Consider the following 19754-nt stretch of genomic DNA (forward strand, 5'->3'; position numbering starts at 1 on the left):
CATTCTTTGCACATGACCTCATTTACATATTTATGTAAATTCTTATGTTAGTTCAGTTGTGGATCATAGATTTTTTTTCCTTATTCATAGTGCTATCACAAGGACTCCATACATGCTTCAATAATAAAAGATGACTACAAACGAAATCTCAGCAATGTCAAATTTCTATCATATACTCTCAGTCAGTTATTTACCTTAAAAGTGTATTATTCAGTAACTACAGTGAAACCTGTGGCATTTGGTGAAGCCCTCAAACCCCCAGGAACCTTCTCAGGTTTTTTTATTCAATGTAAATCAAGACCTGAATTTCTGTATTGCTGCTATGTCTATTTTTAAACAACTACGCAAAGTAAATTGAATTGAATATTTAGTTTTTTTTTTTCCAATCACACATATTCAGATTGTATTCACATTCAGGTTTTCATTCAATATCCTCAGGTAATGTTTTTATTAAAAAAAATTATTCAATGAGACGGACAGAGCATTTATCATCATCATCTTCTTCTTCTTTTTTTATATTAGCTTCCTGGTTACAATTGCAGTTACACAACTACTTTAAACCTTCAGATTTACACAACATGCAAAATTGTGCTCATTTCTTGTTTAATATTGAACAATTATTTATGGTTAACTGTGTAATAGTTAGTACGTAGATCCGAATCAGATGACAATTTGTACATATTATAATTTTCCTCAATGGCCTCTATTCAAAGAAGTCTGGATCATTATAAAAAAGTATATATTAAAAAAAGAAAATAATTAAATAATTAACAATTAACAACAACAAAAAAAGATAGAAAAGTAACACCTTACATCATTTCAGCGAGTATTTACTTTGCTGCGGTCATCCTCAGACGTGTACACAGCTTCTTTTGTGTGTACTTATAAACAGAACCGACCTGAATTTATAGTTTTTCTCAATTTCATGCACACTAAAATCCATCCATAAGCTGTAATTCTGTTCTCAAAAGATTGTTCTCATTAATGTACTATAGTCTACGTGTTGCTGTATTCCCTTTTTTGAAATGATCGATGCTATAGTTTACTGGATTGTCCATTGATTTGCATTTGTTGTAGTTACCTGTACATTTATTATACACTTGACTATATTTTTGTGTTATGTTTTTGGAAATAAAAATTTTGAAACATTTTCTTGCTGTATTTTTGTGTAACTGGATAACTCCACATTATATCCACATTAAACATGCTGTTGTATGGTTTTAGAATTCAATGCATCTATATTTACCTTGCTTTGGCAAGTTATTCCTGAATCACTGCACTACAGCTTTTGGTGTAGGCTTCTGAATTGATCCTGAGGGTGTGTAGTAGACATTCTGCGTGAGTGACTGAATGCGTTTGTGTGTGTGTGTGTGTTTGCTTGATTGTGTGTGCAGTCTGAGTAAAATGTTTGGTTTAAGTGGAAATGTGAATGATTTTGGGTTAAAAAAAAATAAAAAATTGGGTTAAAAAAAAAGATTTTGGGTTCCAAAACAGTTTTTGGAAGGAAGCTTGGTGTTTTGTAATAGTCTTTACAGTAACCAGCATGATTTACCATTCCATATCTTATTTGATTGATGGGAACAGGGTGAGGCTTCAGAATACAGTACTGTAGCATGACAGGCATGTTGACTGACCAGATGAAAATAAAAACAAAAAGAATGCTACTGTATCAACCATTTTCATTTTCATTGTTGGGGTTATTTCTGCTTAGTCATGAAATTGAACATGAGTACATGTTGTACCTTGATATACATCAGTGTGGAAAAGTCATGGGTCATTTGAGAAAACTAGTTTATCTGGAACTTTAGAGGGTGATGTAGAAGATCCATGTGCTGAGACAGAAACAAAAACAAAATGGCTTGTTAAATGTGGAAATCATATAGAATTTCATTTGCCTCTTGTGATTTTTGTAAGATGATCCTATCTTACACTTATCTGCTTATCTGCAGTGTGTAAATACAGCTGGGTATGAGGCATTAAGTCATGGCAGATACATAGAAACGATATGTAGATACGTAAAAACGACAAGGTTGCTCATTTTTTTGAAAACTTGGTCTATAATCTTTCAGATTTTTGGATAAATTGCATCAAAATTAAATAAATTGCATGTTTTTCTATTAGATTATAGCAATAAAAATATCAAAACTCAAACTCAAAAATATTTATTTCACTGTTTATGTCTACTCCTGACAACTGCGTTAACCCGAAACTTAACAACTTTGAAGAAGACTTTAAGCTCTGCCCACTTCACAATCACATCATGTCAAATATACATGAAAAGCTCGTTTCCTGATATATGCATACGCCAGTTTGTGTTTTTCTCAATATAATTTTTTTTTCAGAACCAAAACTCTCAGGTTTTAGGTCTTACATTTGTTAGAAACATGAAATTACAAAGGAATTTCCCCAAATGTTGATTATTGTTTGATTTTGTTTATATACACTGAAGATTGTTGAAGATGAGAATCAGGTGCGTTCACTGATTCAATCCCGAGCAGTGCGAAGTGGAGTGCTACACCCAGACACACACACACACACACACACACAAACAGATACAAGAGAGAGAAAACACAAACATGAGGGAGAGATAAAAATGGGAAAACGTGAGGGAACAAACAGAAACAAACAGAAGTCCCGCCAGGTCCGTGACCTGATTTGCATAAATAAATGCAATTAAAAAATTACTTGTAAGAATTTCAGAAATCAGCTGGTGAAAACTGATTGTGATATCTATAGTTTTCCAAAATGATCTGCTGATTTCTTTTTTAAATTCTCTGATCCATGGCCCGCATTTTGATAGTGCATACTATCTTATCTCACTCACCTGGGGTGTGAAATCTAAATATGAGGCTTTAATCGTGTCTACATCTTATAGCAAAGAAGTTTCTTTTCCTGACTAGTCAAATTGAACCAAAATCTACTCTTCATTTATAGGGTTTGTATTTGGGTTCAGAGAACAAAGTAAAGATGATTTATATTTACGGCATTTGGCAGTCACCCTTATCCACAGCAACTTACAATTATCTCATTTATATAAATGAGCAGTTGAGGGTTAAGGGCCTTACACAAGGGCCCAGCAGTGGCAGCTTGGTGATGCTGGGATTCAAACTCTCAACCTTCCGATCAGAAGTCCAACAGCTTAACCACTGAGCTACCACTTCCCTTAAAGATGATAAACAGGCTAATCTTTAAGACAGCATAAAGGTATAGAGAAACTGTAGCTGGGCCATTATGAGTACCAGGTAATGCCTTATGGGCTGATCAGTGCACCTTCTATGTTATAGGCCTTCATCAATGAGGTCCTCTGAGAGTGTCTGAATTCCTGCATCATAATTTATATCAAAGATATATCGATCTCCTCCCAGTATGAGAGCGAACACATACTACAGGTACAGTCAGTGTTGAGAAAACGTCTTGAAAATGACCTTTAAAAGGTTGAAAAGATTGAATTTCACAAAAAAGTCAAGTTCCTAGGACACATCCTGGATGAGATAGGAGTAAAGAGATGGACCAAAGCAAAGTGGATGCCGTCACATCATGGGCCCAGCCCAAAACAACCAAAAAAATACAAAGCTTTCTAGGCTTTGCCAGCTTCTGTCGGAGGTTCATCAGGGGTTTCAGCACTGTGGCCACTGGTAAAAGTGCTATACAAATAAAAGTGAATTGAATTTTGTTTTTTGGTATACACTGAAAACATTAGGGATTAAAAGATGAACATGATGAACATGAGATGATCAGAATTTCAGTTTTTATTTTCTGATATTTATATCTAGATGTGTTAAACAACTTAGCACATGTCACCTTTTGTTTGTTTCAAATGATCAAAAATATTGGAACATGTGACTGGCAGGTGTTTCTGGGCTGAAGGTATCCCAATCCATTATTCAAAGAAGACTTCAAGAGAAGAAGAAATATAGAGGCAATACTACAAGATGGAGGAGTTCCCTCTTTGTTAAGTGCTAATTCTTCCTTTATTACAATTATTATTATATAATTTTGTCCATGCTGCCATGTATTACTCACCTTTATCCACTCTCAGGCTTGAGCTGTTTTTCTGGGCATTTGAGGTTGTGTGTTTTATGCATTGTTGCTTAGCTTTCAGCGAAGATAATTTTAACTGTGTGGTTTCTGTACAGTAGAACAACACTTCAATTCTAGTGGTGGGACATGTAGGCCAGGATATGGGGCAATTCTCCATCAAATTGGTTTATGCACAGTGCTTACTTCAATGTAACAAGTGTTTAAATCCACAATTCTATCAATCACGGAATCATGGATGCTTTAGATTTTATCTTTTTTGAGTTGCTGCCTACACTGTGTGTTTATTATGAGTCTTACAAGAAAGACGAAGTAAAGTGTGCAATCCAGGAGGATTAAACCGGCCATTATAATGAACTACAGACATTATATACTTATATACTTATACACTTATATAATATAATATAATATTTTTATAATAACAAAAGATCATGATAGTACTGACAGTGTGCAGTTAGCTCATGGGAGGACTGCATGCTAGCATGTCTCTGAATGCCATGTTTACACATGATCCCCCTCTCTGCTCTCAGGTCCCTGTGCCTCCTGTCCATCTTGTGGGGCAGGTCCTAAACTGTTCAAAAGTTCTGTCTTTTCATAGGTAGGATCAAAAGGTAGACTTGAAGGTTCAAACTAGTGTCCTACTCAATATACTTCCACAGGATGAAATTCTTACCATGCAACCGCAGGGCTGGGTTCACATCCATGAACCTGAGCGACACCTACTTTCGTGTCCCTATCACCCTGGAACAAAGCTGCTTTTTGAGGTTTGCCTAAGACAGGTATTCAACTATGAGGATGTCTGGATTGAAAATGGCTGCCTCATCGGTAATCCCACTATGTCTGCTAGAACTCCTGGCCTTCAGAAGTGGGTTATCAGCCTACTTCTGGATCCCAAATGCCATAAATGGAGGAATATCAATTTGCTGGAGATGCAAGATTTTCTGACAAAGGGGTCTGCTTAAGACCAGTGTCCCATAGGAGTAAAATAGTAACTTCTAACCACTATGTGTGGGGACTCAAGAACCCAGGCCTGTGTGTAGCCCCTGGGTGTAAGAGAGAACACAACATTGTGATTGACAAATACACTAACCATCAAAGCTGACTGGCTCTGGCTCTGGCCTTGGACAGAACCTCCTCTGTGTGGGCCTATCTATGGATAGTCTAACTGAGGACAACCCATCTGCCAGGGTTGAACAAAAGTGGTCTGGTGGGACAAGATGCATTGGGCCACAATTTTTCCTCAACTGGAAGAAAAACAGGCTTAAGACCAATTGTGTAACTGAGATATGCCTCTGTTTTACTCAAACTTTGCCTTGCACAGCTGAATAGTGCTTAAGTCAGTAGTAATGTCTGAGGTCTGAATACCAATGCGTGCAATTTCAGTATAATATCCTCATTACACACACATAAGACAAGTCTCAAAAAGACCAATAACTTTAAGGGAGCATTACTAGAAATGAAAACTAAACAGATTTTCTGTTTAACAGTCATAAAACTAGAAGATTATATTAAAAATTATTTAGGTAGCTAGCAACATAGCTAAAATTGCAAAATAGCTCCAGTGGCCTGGAACACTTCTGAAATGAGTACTCTCATTTTAAAGTCTTTTTTTTTTTTTGGAAAATGTTTTTCATTCTGGTTAATGCTGCTGTGTAATAGAATAATTTTATTCTTCTAAAATCTTTTTCGCAATGATTTAAATAGTTAATTTCAATTTAAATATATATGAGCCCTGTTTTAATGTTGTCATACTTATGCTTGTTTGCATAAGTGCACATTTTTTAATGTTAATTTTTTTTTGCAATGTTGTTTTTTTTTTTTTAATACAACTGTGTTCACCCAAATGTTGTCTTTTGTTTGCTTCACAAATGCTACTACTTTTTTTTTTAAATATCATTTTTATTAGTAAGGACAAAATCATAAATTCAATTAATTTTGCTACTTAAGGTATAATAATAATAATAATAATAATAATAATAATAATAATAATAATAATAATAATAATGAAGAAGAAGAATAAGAATAAGAATTTATCATTTATTATTACTGATGTATTATTAATTACTACTGATTAGACAGAACAATGAGTACAGCAGTACAGATGAGTACAATCACCTGCAATGGAATTATAACTGCAGCTTAATTTTGATTTTGAATTTGAATTGATTTTGAACTTTAGATTTTTTAATTAGTTTAATGATTCATTTTAAGCCATAGCAATACTTTGATTAAACATAGAACAAAGAGAAAGAGGAAATTATAGCCCTGTTACATCACAAGTTTCAATCAAACAAATCAAAATCCCATGGTAATAGCAGCCGAGTCGTAGAAATCTGCAGATCGGCGTCTTCTGCCAAGTTCTCCATTGCATGACTGAAAGAGAAATTGAGAGGAATCACAAATCCTTAATAATAATAATAATAATAATAATAATAATAATAATAACTTTTATTTATATAGCGCCTTTCCAACACCCAAGGTCGCTTTACAAGTCAGATTTAAGGAATACACATAAATATCAATATCAAAGGACAGAACACATATCAAGAGCTGAAAGAAATATACAGAGGTCGCTCACGAAGCTAGATTAGAGATGCACATACCAACACATAACACACACCTATACAGAGCCCACTTACAAAATTAGCCTAGAGATGCAGAGAGAATTTATATGAACGTCCATAACAGGATACAATTTACAGACTGAGAACTGAAGAGTAATATTCAGAGAAGAAAATGTGTTTTTAAGAGGTTTTTGAAGGAGAGAAGGGAGAATGCTTGACGGATGTCTTGGGGAAGAGCATTCCACAATCTGGGAGCCACAACACTGAAAGATCTAGCTCCCATAGTCACCAGACGAAACTTAGGAGTGACTAACAATTCCTCAGTAGAAGATCGTAAGGAACGGGCAGGAATATAAGGCAGAAGTAAGTCGGATAAATATGCAGGACCAAGGTTATGGAGAGCTTTATAAGTGAGGATTAGTACCAAGGTGATAGAGGATTGGGGTAATGTGATCATTCTGTCTCGTGTGGGCGATCAAGTGAGCTGCAGAGTTTGGAACATATTGTAATCGTTTGATATTTTTAGCTGAAAGGCCATAAAGAAGTGAATTACAATCATCTAGATGAGATGTGATGAAGGCATGTATAACAGTTTCAGCATCCTGCTGTCTGAGAGAGGATCGAATTACGAGAGATATTACATAGGTGGAAAAAAAGCTGTCTTTACCACTTTACCAATGTGATCATTAAAGAAGAGAAAGAGAGAAATCCTTAACACAATTGCTTGGATTTTCTAATCCTAGCAAAGCAGCTTTTGTTGGAAAACTTACCGGTGCACAGTTGTCTGATCCGAGCAGACAGAGGTGGACTTGGCAGTGCAGGTAGATGTTGCTATTGAAGCTGGTAAACGTGAACATCCTGAAGGAGAAGCGGCTGGATGTAGACATACCATTCTGGAACACTACCACCGTGCCGTCGGCGGGATTTGGACACCTGGACAGAGAAGTGCAGTCATTTCACTTCATTGTTTCATGAAGTCACGTGTTCATACATAGGTCACATTCTATTATTCAGATAAGAACATGAAAAACTTCACTTCAAATGTACCTGACTTTTCCACCTGAAACCTACAGTCACATTTTCAGTCTAATTTTTTTTTTTCTCTTACTCATCAATGATCAGGTCCCAGCGGATGTAATAGTCCATCTGGTTGACAGGTGTGGCCCAGCACTTGTCAAGCACAAGGGCGATCTGATTGCTGTCAAACTGATCCACTTCCACAGCTATATAAAGCTGCTGGTTCGTTTGTAGGGTCACATTGCCAGAGTATGGAGCCTGGAACTGAGAATCAGGATATGGGATCATCCTGATCTGGTACGTGCCCTCGGTAGACAGTTCCTTGCTGATTACACTGGGAACAGAAATAAATTAATTTAACATTATAATAATAATAACAGTAAATGAATAATTTCTAATAAAATGTCAAATGATACAACAAATATAAACGAGACAAAAATCTAACGTATCTAACGAGATTTTAAAAAGGTTTTCAGATAGGAATTTGGGAGTATAAGAACTAAAAACAGCCTCACCACTTCAGAAGCCTTAGTGGAAAAACAAAACGTTGAAAATAAAGGTGTGGTGCTGCTGCTAGATTTATACCTTCCTGTGGCTTGGATGGCCATGGGCATGGAGATGCTCTGGATGAGTGGATACACACAGGAAAAGGCAATGTTGAGCCCACCACTGCGACTGATCACACCTATCCCGTCAGTCGTCCCAACGTTGTTCTTGAAGATGATGTGTGTGGCGTTATTCTAAAGAAACGGGCAGAATTATAGGACTTTTCTCAGTATTGTGTGTCTGTATTGTATAATTCTCTATAATTATTTTCTTATAATTTAAATCTAATACTGAGACCAGCCAGTGAACTGATAATAAAGACTAAAATTTGTATTTTACTCCTCAATATAAGACACCGGGTAATGCAGGCGTGTTACTATTTTGTTGGGCACAAGACAATTGTTTCATGTTTGCACACAGCTGATTTTTTTTGTGGTCATAAATTAATTAAAGGTGAAATGACATTTGAAATCGGCCAGTGCAGCGTAAATTTCAGGCCTATTTTGATGATCATTCACATATTAATGTTAGGCCTACCCCATATTCTAAACAAAGTTAGTCACGTATTGATTGCTACTAAATCAAATCGTATTGTAGCAGATTCAGTGGTATCATCAAATATCTAGTCATTGCCAATAGAAATCTTATTGTAGCATGTGGAAACCTGGAGTCTATATCCGTATGTTTGTGGTGTATGTAACAAGTGTACGTAAGTTTAAAGTAAATATAAGAGTGCTGCTTTTTACCTCCAGAGTTGTGCCACACATGTTGGCATTACTGTCAAAGTTGAACACCAGCCTGTCATTTTGGACCACCCCTTTGCAGCTTTGGTCATTGAGGTGGAGAACATCTGCAGAATATCCGGCTTCAAAGAGCTGACAGCGAGACAGAGACAGTGATCCAGTACTGCCTGAACAGGTTTCAGTGGCATCTGAGGGAAAATGGAGCCAACAGTGAGAGAACTGTGAAATGACTTCCACATAAAAGTGCTACATTTGGTGGAAACACTGCACATCACCCTGAAAACACCATCCACAATGTGAAGCATGGTAGTGGTAGCATTATGTTATGTTAGAGTCATCCTTGGCCTCTTGATTGCTTCTCTGACTAATCCCCTCTTTTCCCGGTCACTGACTTTTGGTGGACAGACTCCTCTTGTAGTCAGAGTCTTGTGTGTGCCGCGTTCTTTGAATTTTTTAAACTATGGATTTAGTGTCACTCTGCAGATTGTTCAAAGTTTGTAATATTTTTTATAAAGAAATCCTGACTGATACTTTACCAGAGCTTTGCCCTGATTTTTGATAGCGCCTTAGATAGAACAAACTCTGGGTTCTTCTCGGAACAGGTGTATTTTTATTGAGATCACGTGACACACAGGTTGATTCCATTCAACAAATTATGTGATTTTGGTGGTATCTGGTTGCCTACCTGTGATGATGGATCACTTCACTTTTTACTGTCATGAAATTTTAATAGCACCACCTGCAGTACTGGAGAACTCATGCAATGACAAAATTGTAAGCTTGTGAAATTGGTTTTGTCTTTGCACAACTCTCACAGACCATGACTCTGCAGTAAGCATGCTGAGGCTTTATTCCTACCAGTAATTTGTGCAAAAAAAAAAAAAAACTACATTGTACATAGGATGTTACCTTAGTATGCTCCACTGATGTTGAGGACGAACTGACTATAATGGGAAAATGAAAAATGTACCATAAGTGTCTGTGTTTGGCCTTGGATTGTTTTGCCCACAGGCACAGCCATAAGTTCCATGTATCTGGCTACAGATTTCATCCCAAGTGCAGTTCAGCATCTGACAAGTAGCTATAAAGACAGACAAGCAGAAAGACAGCTATATTACCAAACTGCCACCAGCCCCATATTCATGATATAAACTAACCAACCAAGCTCTCAACACTAAATTCGATTTGAATTATCGCTGGAACTACTATCAGACCGTGCTGTTCTATAAAAATGAATCAACAGCTTCATATTTAAGAATTCAGCAGCGGTCTGGTACTGTATATTTTCAGTTGTTGCTATGAAATAATGTGGAATAATGTAAAGCTAGACATCTCTGGAAATGAAACTATAAAAATCATCATACTGATTTTTTATATGTATATAAACAAAAATATAAATTATAAAAAAAATATAATTGACATTAAAAACATGTCCTACTGCTTACAGTGTACATTTGAGAATCAGCAAATTAAGTAAAAAGAACTAATAACAGAATATTCACACAAGACCGGAGTGACCGGAGTGGCAACTTGGAAAGCCCAGCGACCGGGAATCTGGACGTTACTAGTTGAAGAGAGGCGAACGATGTCTGCTTCTGGAATGAAACTGTAGCTGCCATCCACTGCCTCATAGCCAGCCTTTAAAGCGTAACCAAACAACACAGTGAGTATGATTTCATTTGTATTTCCCTCATTTCCCTCAAACAACTTGCAAAATGTTACAACATTAGGAAAAAAGATGAACATGGTCTTCTCACCAGCCAGTACTGATCCGTAGAATCAATTTGTCCGTAGTTTAGCATGATGTAAGAGGCATCTGCACCATTAGAAACCAAGACTGCTTGGAATGTCGCATTCTTAAAGAGAGAGAAAAAAAATAACCAACTTTGTTAAAATCATGGAATTATATAAAATTAAAAAAAAAAAAATCACATAATTTTCACATGTATTATGTGAGGAATATCTGATTACATATGAAAAACATGCAAAGGTGCATTTCAAATTCATTTCATCGACATTTCAATTATCCTGAAATTGTACATGTGAGTTCGAGTCAACACACATGACATCATATGATGAACAATATTTGATCGCGTGAACAAAATGAATTGTGTAAAATTCACATATGAAAATAAATGAATCGTGGGGGGAAAAAAATCACGTGAAAACAAATGAATTGTGTGAAAATATGACGTGAAAATAAAAACGTCACAATGTCGCAAGTGTGTTAAACCTAACATATGAAGCATCTAAAAACAGCATGTGAATGTGTGAAATTTATGTGACTTTTCTATACAGGAAGTAAGGGAATTTAATTTTTAACAGTAATTCCTTCTCACCCCTGTGTTGTTGGCGAATGACATTGTTTCCCAAGTGGCTATAAAGAGCAATGTAGGGTAAAAATTATTCCCTGGGAACATGGTATTAATATCTTGTGCAGCTTGTGACAGAAGAGGACCACTGGTGACTTCCTGATAGATGACTTTTTCACTGTAGTCAATTTCAAAGTCAGTCCAGAGTGGAGCGATGATATTAGTGCCTTCATACAGCGCAGGACTGAAGTCAGTGAGTGGCTCTACGAAACTCAGTACACCATTCCTATTCACCTAGAATACAAACGAGTAGAAAAAAAGACAACTTGAAATATTGGTAGGTGAGAAATTAAACCATTATTAGTGGTTCTTTCTAGTCTTTTCTTTTTAAATTGCATTAGATACGGCTCTGCACACTCAGGTTAGCCATCCTCATGCTATCTATCTTTAACATATTTAGTTATAAACAAAATTGATCTAACACTCATTATTGAAGATCTTTTAAACAGGGTGGTTTCTTACATATATTATGTACTCATCGGATCCAAAGTATCGGAACGCCTGCTGAAGTATGTGAGCCGTAATTCCATTATTAGCAAAAAGATCAACTGCTGTTCCATTCCAGAATGGATAGAAAGTGTCAGGAATATGAAGACCTAAAAAAATAAAATAAAATCAAATATCACTGCTGTAAATATATAACTTCTACACACAGTTGTAACTCCTTATACCAGAGCGCTGTTGAATTCTCAAATCTGAAGATTTGTTTTCTATTACAGCAGCTCTGAGAGTAGTTCTAGCCGTATTATAAATCACAGATTTATATTAATGCGCATGTTTTAATATAGCGGAAACATTTGATATTCACTATCACTGAGGGAACCTTGTACTGCACCAGGCCCAACTTCAAAAAAATAAAAGGTGAATCTCGAACAAATCAGTAAAAAGCATTACATCATATTTCTAGGTATTAGTCTGAGGAATTGTCCAAGCCAGTCAATTGGATTTCTTTGCTTTTGTGTGTCATATTATACCTAATTTACATAGAATTGAGAATATCTCAACTCAATTAAATTTACTTGTCACGCTAGCGGTTTGCTAATTGCTGGTGTCACTAAAAACAGTTAGAAAATGAACGATCTCCTCTCGGTTTGTTGCTTGGTAGCGTGAATGCATGGTGATTAGCTAAGCATCCTGATTTTTGTATAATCTTTACTCTTTAGGCATCGTATGTAGCGTGTAGTTTGTGTTTTGGAATCCACATACTATGTGATAGAGAAGTATGCAACAAAATCCATGTAAATTTGAAAAGAGATGACAATATTTTTTTTTAACACTTAGCACTGTTTATGAGACGAATCCTAATATGCTGTAAGAGTGAGTGCTCAGACAATGAGCATTAATGATTCATCTCCACACTGTTATAAACATATCTACGCATATTTCAAATCTCCTCACAGATCTGACATGTTAAGGTGACACAAATTCTTTATTCACCTCCACATTGTTCCACGTTATTATAAAATGTATTGTTTTTTTTTTGTATTAAAAATGTATCAGATCCCATATGCTGAAAGACTATATAAATATATATATATATATATATATATATATATATATATATATATATATATATATTATATTGGATATAATGTTCACATGTTATATAACGTTAACACACATTGTCAGTTAAACTTTACCTGGGGGTGGTAGCTCTTCATATAAGAGACAGACAAGAACAGAGAGGGAGAAAAAAAACACACAGATGAATGATTCACCTCAACAAAAATGTATCAGCTCTAATATGGTGACGGAAGATATAACAGGTGGATGTGATATTCACACACTTTTATATGCAAACACTGTCAGTTAAACTTTACCTGGTAGTTTTGTTGTCTCTTTGTGTAAGAGACAGAGAAGTGTGATAGAGAGGGAGAAAGAATGCTATAGATTAATAATTCACATCCATAAAAACATATCATATCTAATATTTTGAAGGATATAACAGGTGGACAGAGAAGGACAGACATTATTCCCTTTATACTTTTGACAATATTGTGCATATACACACACTACCAGTTTAACTTACCTAGTTCTACTATTATCTCTATAGAGAAGAGCAGAGAGGTAGAAAGAAAGATGCAGATTAATGATTCACCTCTACATTATTCCACGTTATTATGAAACATATTTTTGTGTATTTAAAAAGGTATCAGATCTAATATTTTAAATGATGTTATAACGGGTGGCTGTAATGTTCACACGCACACACACACACACACACACACACACACACTGTAAATTAAAGAGAGAGATGTTCATATGAACAGTGAGTCACCTCACCTTTTTCTCTCTCTCTCATGTCAGCCATCACACCATTTAAAAGAGAGCAATTATTTCTACTGAATAATTTTTTTCTGAATATATTAACCCAGGGAAGTGGCCAGACTTTTTACAATGAGGCGGCCTGGTTAGACCCAATGACTCTGTTAAGGTGGTAATCTAGGGTGGGGCAGAACACTAATCTATCTCCGTGTGGCTCCACCATCTGTGTATGCCCTGAGTAGGATCGCCATCACGCATAAAATATTCACACCTACATTTGCAACATTTGCTTGTTATCTAGCAAGCTACAAAAAAGATATAGCTAATATATGTCACATCTTCTTTTGCTCTTGACACAAACTCAATTTCCCAGAATCCTTCACAACAGAATCATTCTCCCACAATACACTTCTACAAACACTGCCACATGATCAGTCACATGACTCATATCCACAGTCCTAGTCTGCAGAATTCTAACTGCACTCTCCTGTTTAAAATCACCGCATATATATATGTATTATTTGGAAATTGCAACAGTAATGAAATTCTTTGAATGAATGACCAATATTCTTGAATGTGGTGCCATTAAAGAATGACACTGATGACCAGTAACATCAGTGACAAATTTCCTAATTCTCCAATTTCCAAAGATTTATTTTCCAAAATGGCATTAACATCTCGAAGTACACATCATTAATCACACTAGAATCAAAAAATTATTCAGTTAAATACTTTTTTTCTTCTGTGAAAATAATTTTACAGGAAGATTGAAAGGTAACGAATGAATTCCAATGAAACGTCTAAATTTCCACAAGAAAAACTAGAATCTACAAGTAAATTACCACTTACAGAGCATAGATGGTTAAACTGGTTAAAATGGCTACTCATCGTTCTGAACTTTGACTCTTCTGGAAGCTCTTATCCACTTGATTTTTTCCTTTTTTGAAATTTTGGATTCGCTCTTCTGGTTTGTTTTCAGTGCATGATTTGTGACAGCATAACATTATGCTGCAACTTAAGTACATTAGTATTACAAATTCAATATCGTTAGCTAATGGTAGCTAATAACAAACTGAAATAATCCAAATAATGCATAGTGTTAATGTAAAAAAAAAAAAAAAAAGTTTGAGTTTGCTCACCTGTTTGTTAGCTAGATAAACTTGCTAGTTTCTCACCTTTACACAATGATTACTTGAATTTTTATTTTTTTTTCCCCAGAGATGTTGAAGTGTGTTTTTTGGTTTCATATTATATGACATTGATAACTGCGTAATACTAATACTAATAGTAGTATCTAACTGTGGTGGCCAGAGGGATGGCCATTCTTCATGCTAGGGTGGCACTGGCCACTCCTTAGCTATGCCCCTGTAGTAAACTGTTCTTATGTTAAAAATGTGAGTGACTTTACCTGGTGGCGGAGATAGTATATCTGTGGTTTGTCCTGTTGCCACCCCACCTAATATGAGAGAGAGAGACATTTGATATGAATATTAATTCAGCATTTTCTCCCTTTATTGGAGAATATCAACCGTTGTTCCATTTGATCAGAGCATAGTTTAGGAACTGGTCTTATTACTTAGCTCTTCTGTGCTCTGATTGGTTTATAGGCCTCACCCACTCCCCCAAAACCACTACTTTAAGCTGGACTCCAACTTGGTGCCGAAGAAGGTTCACAAATGCAAACCAATTCAACATAGTAATTTTTCTGTAGACATATTTTGCAGAGAAATTGATTCTCTGTTACACCAGTAAACTAATGTTCAAGTTCATAACAAGTCAGTAGAATTTTTTTAAACAATAGATACCATGGGCAGTCTTATAACTATTGTTTTATTGGAACTTTTTCCAAAATACACATTTATTTATGCAAATTAGGGTTAATCTAGTTAAATGAACATAAATTTGCATACTTAATAAAACCAAAAATATAGTTTTTGGATGATGTTAGGATTAAAATATTCATTTAAATATTTTATTTTATTTTATTTCAAGATGCCCTAGAGAGAAAGCCTTTATACCTGTTGGAGTATCATTTAATTATCATTTAATTGTATCATTTTTATCATTTACATTTTCACGTAAATCCAACAATATTTACCATTTTTGGGAACTCTATTTGTAATATTCCTTTATTTATGGACAAGAATTTTCTGAAAGAAATTTTTCTGTTACATTTTGCATGTGCATCCCAAAATCTTTGAGTAAAAAAACCAAAAGAGTAAAAACAAAATGAAACAAAAAGTTACTATGACGACAAGCATAACACTCAACTTGATGCTACCTCCACCATGCTTCACTGCAGGAATAGTGTTTTTTGGGTAATGAGCCGTGTTGGTTTTCTGCTAAACGTAGCAATTTGTCAAAGACAAAAAGTTTTGTCCTTGGTCTCAACAGACCAGAGAAACTTTTCCCAATTGCCTGTAGAGTTTCCAACATGTGTTTTGGTAAACTAAACAGGATTTCATATGGCTTGCCACTCATCTATAAAGACATGCTTTGTGGAATGTCAGGACTATGGTTTTCTTGTGAACAGCTTCTTTCACTTGAGCTGTTGAACTCTCCAGCACCTTCAGTGTTACCCTTTGCCTTTTGTTTTTTTTTTCCTCTGACTAACGTCCTCTTTGCCTAGTCACTGTCTTTTAGTGGACGGCACTCTTTGAAGCAGACTCCATTCAATTAATTTTTGACTTCTGTTGGGAACTGGTTACCCCTGAGATAATTTTAAGGGTTTCACACCAATAGGGGTGAATGATTATGGTATCACTACTTTTATTTGGCTCCATATTTACTATCTCCCACACAGATTCCACCTTAACTCCAAACATGCCTTCACGCCCTGACAAGCCTGAATTTGAAGCATTGTTACTGTTACAATCAGGAAGTTCATTAGGGTGGTGACGTGCTCTTGCGGGAAAATAATGATATTCCTGTTATACTACAGCAATTTGCTAACAATACAGTGCTAAAAATTACAATATTTTTATTTATTAAAGAACAATGTCATACTTTTTATCTGTTTATAGTCTCCAGGATAAAAGTGTAATGGAAATAGTTAGCAAATTGCAGTGGTGTAAGAAGAATTAAAATACTTGTTTCATGAATATTCCACAACATTAACAGTAACTCCAGGTTATCCAACACCAACTGGCCCTCTGTAAAAAAGTATTTGCCCCCGAGTTACTCAATCAAACAAATAACCAAATGTAATTGATAATTTGGTTCACGTAAACCAGACACACCCAGGCTTGATTACTGCCAGCCCTGTTGAATCTATACATAACTTAAATAGAACCTTTCCAGCAATGTGAAATTGGCTTAAAAGTTTCAGCAAGCAGCACACTCTGCCATGATGGAAAGAAATTCCAGAAGTGATGGGAAAGAACGTTATTAAAAGAGCAGTCTGAAAAGGCTTACAAAGCCATTTCTAAGGGACTCCAGCTAACCACAGTGACGGCCATTATGTCCAAATGGAGAACTTGGTATGATTTTGTGGGGATGCTTTCTTGCTTCAGGGCCTGAGCAACTTGCCATAATTCATGGAACCATGAATTCTGCTGTCTACCAGAATCCTGAAAGACAATGTCCTCCTCTGAATGGCTCAAAAGAAACAAAATTAAGGTCTTGGAGTGGCCTAGTCCTGACTTAATCTTAATCCATTGAGGGGATGTGTAATCCAGCTTGTAATCATTTACTTAATCCTTGTAACATTATTCCATTTTTTTTTGTCTGTATTTGTTAAAATGGTTATTGTATAAGCTGATTTTTATGTCGTTGAAGTCAGCACCATAGCCTTCTATCATTTTACACTGGAATTAAACACAGTAGTTACTGTATTAATATATTCTTTGGGAAAGTTTGTAGTTTCAGTTACAGTATTTATTAACAGTATTTTGGGAAATGTAACATGCATGGTTGTTCTACGCGATCTTTTTGACAGTCCGACATCTATACCTTTTTATTTCAGTTTTACTCTGTTCCATTCATGTTGTACACTGAGCTAATGTGCACAACAATCAGAAACTGGTTGGAAGGAGTTATCTATCTGCCCAGCTTAATAAAGGGAGATCTTAAGTAAGGACAAAATACATTTTCATGGCACTTTATGAATAGACTTTTTAATTTAAAACAAAAAATGTCAAATCTCAAGAATAAACACTTGGTGACATTCTGTAAGAAACTCTTGTAACAATAATTCCACTTCATCACACCACCCAATCACTCATTATTTTACTTTAACAGCAGCACAAACAGTGTTTTAATAAGACAGCGTACAACATAGCCTGATAAGTGGTGGAAACACTGAATGCACAACCAACTGATGAAGCAGCAGCACTTTTGGAAAATCTCAACACTTTTCTGTTGTAACGTTCAGATCAAAAGACTTACTCATAAAGAGCAGGGCAGCAAGACACAGCAAAAGTGGCCACCCCATTAAGAACAGAAAATCTAGAATTGGAAATAAAAGACATATACAATGCAGTATGTATTGACATTTCACAAAGGAGAAAGTAAATGTATGCAAAATGGGATGTTATTAGAATAAGTAGTATCTTTCATAGTTAAGAAAACATTTTGATAGAATTGATGCACTTGGGTTTGCAGATAATTGTGGTGAGAAGAGTGAATTCATTTCTCTTTTTTTGTGCATAACTATTGACAACTCTTTGCACAGTTGCAGTGCTAGTAGCCATTTTAATTTCATTTCCTCCACTGAGATTAATAAAGAAAGATTCCATGGAAAAAGACACAAATTGGACTGGAAAATTGGGGGGAAAAAACATTTGTCTATTTTTAAAACTATATATATATATATATATATATATATATATATATATATATATATATATATATATATATATATATATATTACAAGTATTTACATATATATATATATATATATATATATATATATATATATATATATATATATATAGTTAATAAAATGTTCATTTTGTCTTTAGTCCAATTCATCTTATTCAGAAAGCATGATCGTATATCATTTTTAATGATTAGTTAAAAAAACATTGCATATTTCTGCACTGAATTTGTCTTCTAATGAAATTTGAAATCTTATGAAAAAAAAAAAAACTTTGTGTGTTTTCTTTCATGTTGCACTGACCTCTTCCTATAGTGTTTTAGCTTAATGGTATTCTTTGTCCTTGACCTAGTGAATTAGCGTGATAAAGTGTTTTAATAGAGACTACAAAGCACTTCTGTGCTCTGGATATGAGTATCTCCTAAATGCTGTAAATGTACAGTCTATTTTCTTATGTATAACTCGTTAATACAATCTTACTATAGTTTTATGCAAAACAGAAAATTACTTTTTGTAATCTTTTTTTAGTCATAATTCATATGTACTTTACTTGTTTGTGTACTCATGCTTGCAATGTGGCTTACTAGAAGAAATGAATTTTCTCCAGAAACTACTCTCCAGATGATTAATCGAATTGCTATCTATCTTGATTATATGTTTGGTTTAAGGAGTTTGGTTTAATGAGTTCAAAAGCCTTATTTTCTTCATCTTTCTTCCTCATATTTTCCTACAGATATACTTCATTTAAAAACAAGTTAAGACTTACCAGGCTGTAGTCCGCTTGTATTGTGTCTGCAGGAGGTCAGTGCAGCTGTCTACATGAAAAGTGTATCACTGGGAGTCTACATAGACACTATAACAGGAAATGAACTTGAAATATGCAGCTGCCAAATGTTTTAATTGTTCTTGTCAGGAAAGTACTTTCTGTTTTAATAGAAGACATTCTCTTCTGACAAATGGTATTCAAGCTTCTGTTTTGATAAAGAATATTTTAACTCTGACTCACCAATGTCTGGTTGTGCCATGACAAACTATAAACAGAGTTAAAGTTGTAACTTAAGTTGTAAGTAAGATATAAAAATAGGCACAGATATGGCTCTTTTAACAAAAAAGTTTTGTAGTTAGGGGAGAAGCGTTATTTTTCAGCCCAATGATGGCCCCCTTCACTTGTATCAACACCTCTTTGGCCCCCATATCGAGAGTTCCCAGGAACAGCTACCAAATGCAAATTCAAAACTTGGAATCACCTTCAGACCTTTTATCTCCTTAATTTGCGATGAAATAATGAGCAAACAGGCCACACCTGGCCATGAAACGGCTTATCAGTCAATTATCCAATTACTTTTAAGCCTGTGAAAATGGAGGGACTCCACTGGGCTGTAATTCCTAAAAA

The 19754-nt window shown here is 35.2% G+C and overlaps 1 protein-coding gene across 1 annotated transcript; it reads right to left on the reverse strand.

The window, feature by feature from the left end:
• Positions 1-6055: 6055 nt before the first annotated feature.
• On the reverse strand, positions 6056-19259 carry LOC113547505 (alpha-tectorin). The gene is made up of 16 exons (XM_026947878.3): positions 19128-19259; positions 17932-17991; positions 14954-15001; positions 13310-13327; positions 13101-13118; positions 12921-12935; positions 11743-11876; positions 11248-11514; positions 10666-10764; positions 10411-10546; positions 9879-9989; positions 8912-9096; positions 8205-8359; positions 7711-7953; positions 7373-7535; positions 6056-6411 (listed from the first exon to the last, which is right to left on the reverse strand). Exons 2-16 carry the CDS (start codon positions 17975-17977, stop codon positions 6334-6336), a joined length of 1716 nt encoding a protein of 571 aa, XP_026803679.1. The 5' UTR covers positions 17978-17991; positions 19128-19259; the 3' UTR covers positions 6056-6333.
• Between the last annotated feature and the right edge of the window lie 495 nt (positions 19260-19754).

The sequence above is a fragment of the Pangasianodon hypophthalmus genome, chromosome 12 (assembly GCF_027358585.1).
Source record: "Pangasianodon hypophthalmus isolate fPanHyp1 chromosome 12, fPanHyp1.pri, whole genome shotgun sequence".
NCBI lineage: Eukaryota > Metazoa > Chordata > Actinopteri > Siluriformes > Pangasiidae > Pangasianodon > Pangasianodon hypophthalmus.

Excerpts from the sequence above, each read along its gene's own strand:
- LOC113547505 (XM_026947878.3), bottom strand. The coding sequence starts at position 17,977 with ATGGGGTGGCCACTTTTGCTGTGTCTTGCTGCCCTGCTCTTTATGA. Across the intron at positions 10,547-10,665 it reads CTACGGATCAGTACTGGCTG|GCTGGCTATGAGGCAGTGGA; the intron begins GTGAGAAGACCA and ends TACGCTTTAAAG. Across the intron at positions 9,097-9,878 it reads GCCAAACACAGACACTTATG|ATGCCACTGAAACCTGTTCA; the intron begins GTACATTTTTCA and ends ATTTTCCCTCAG.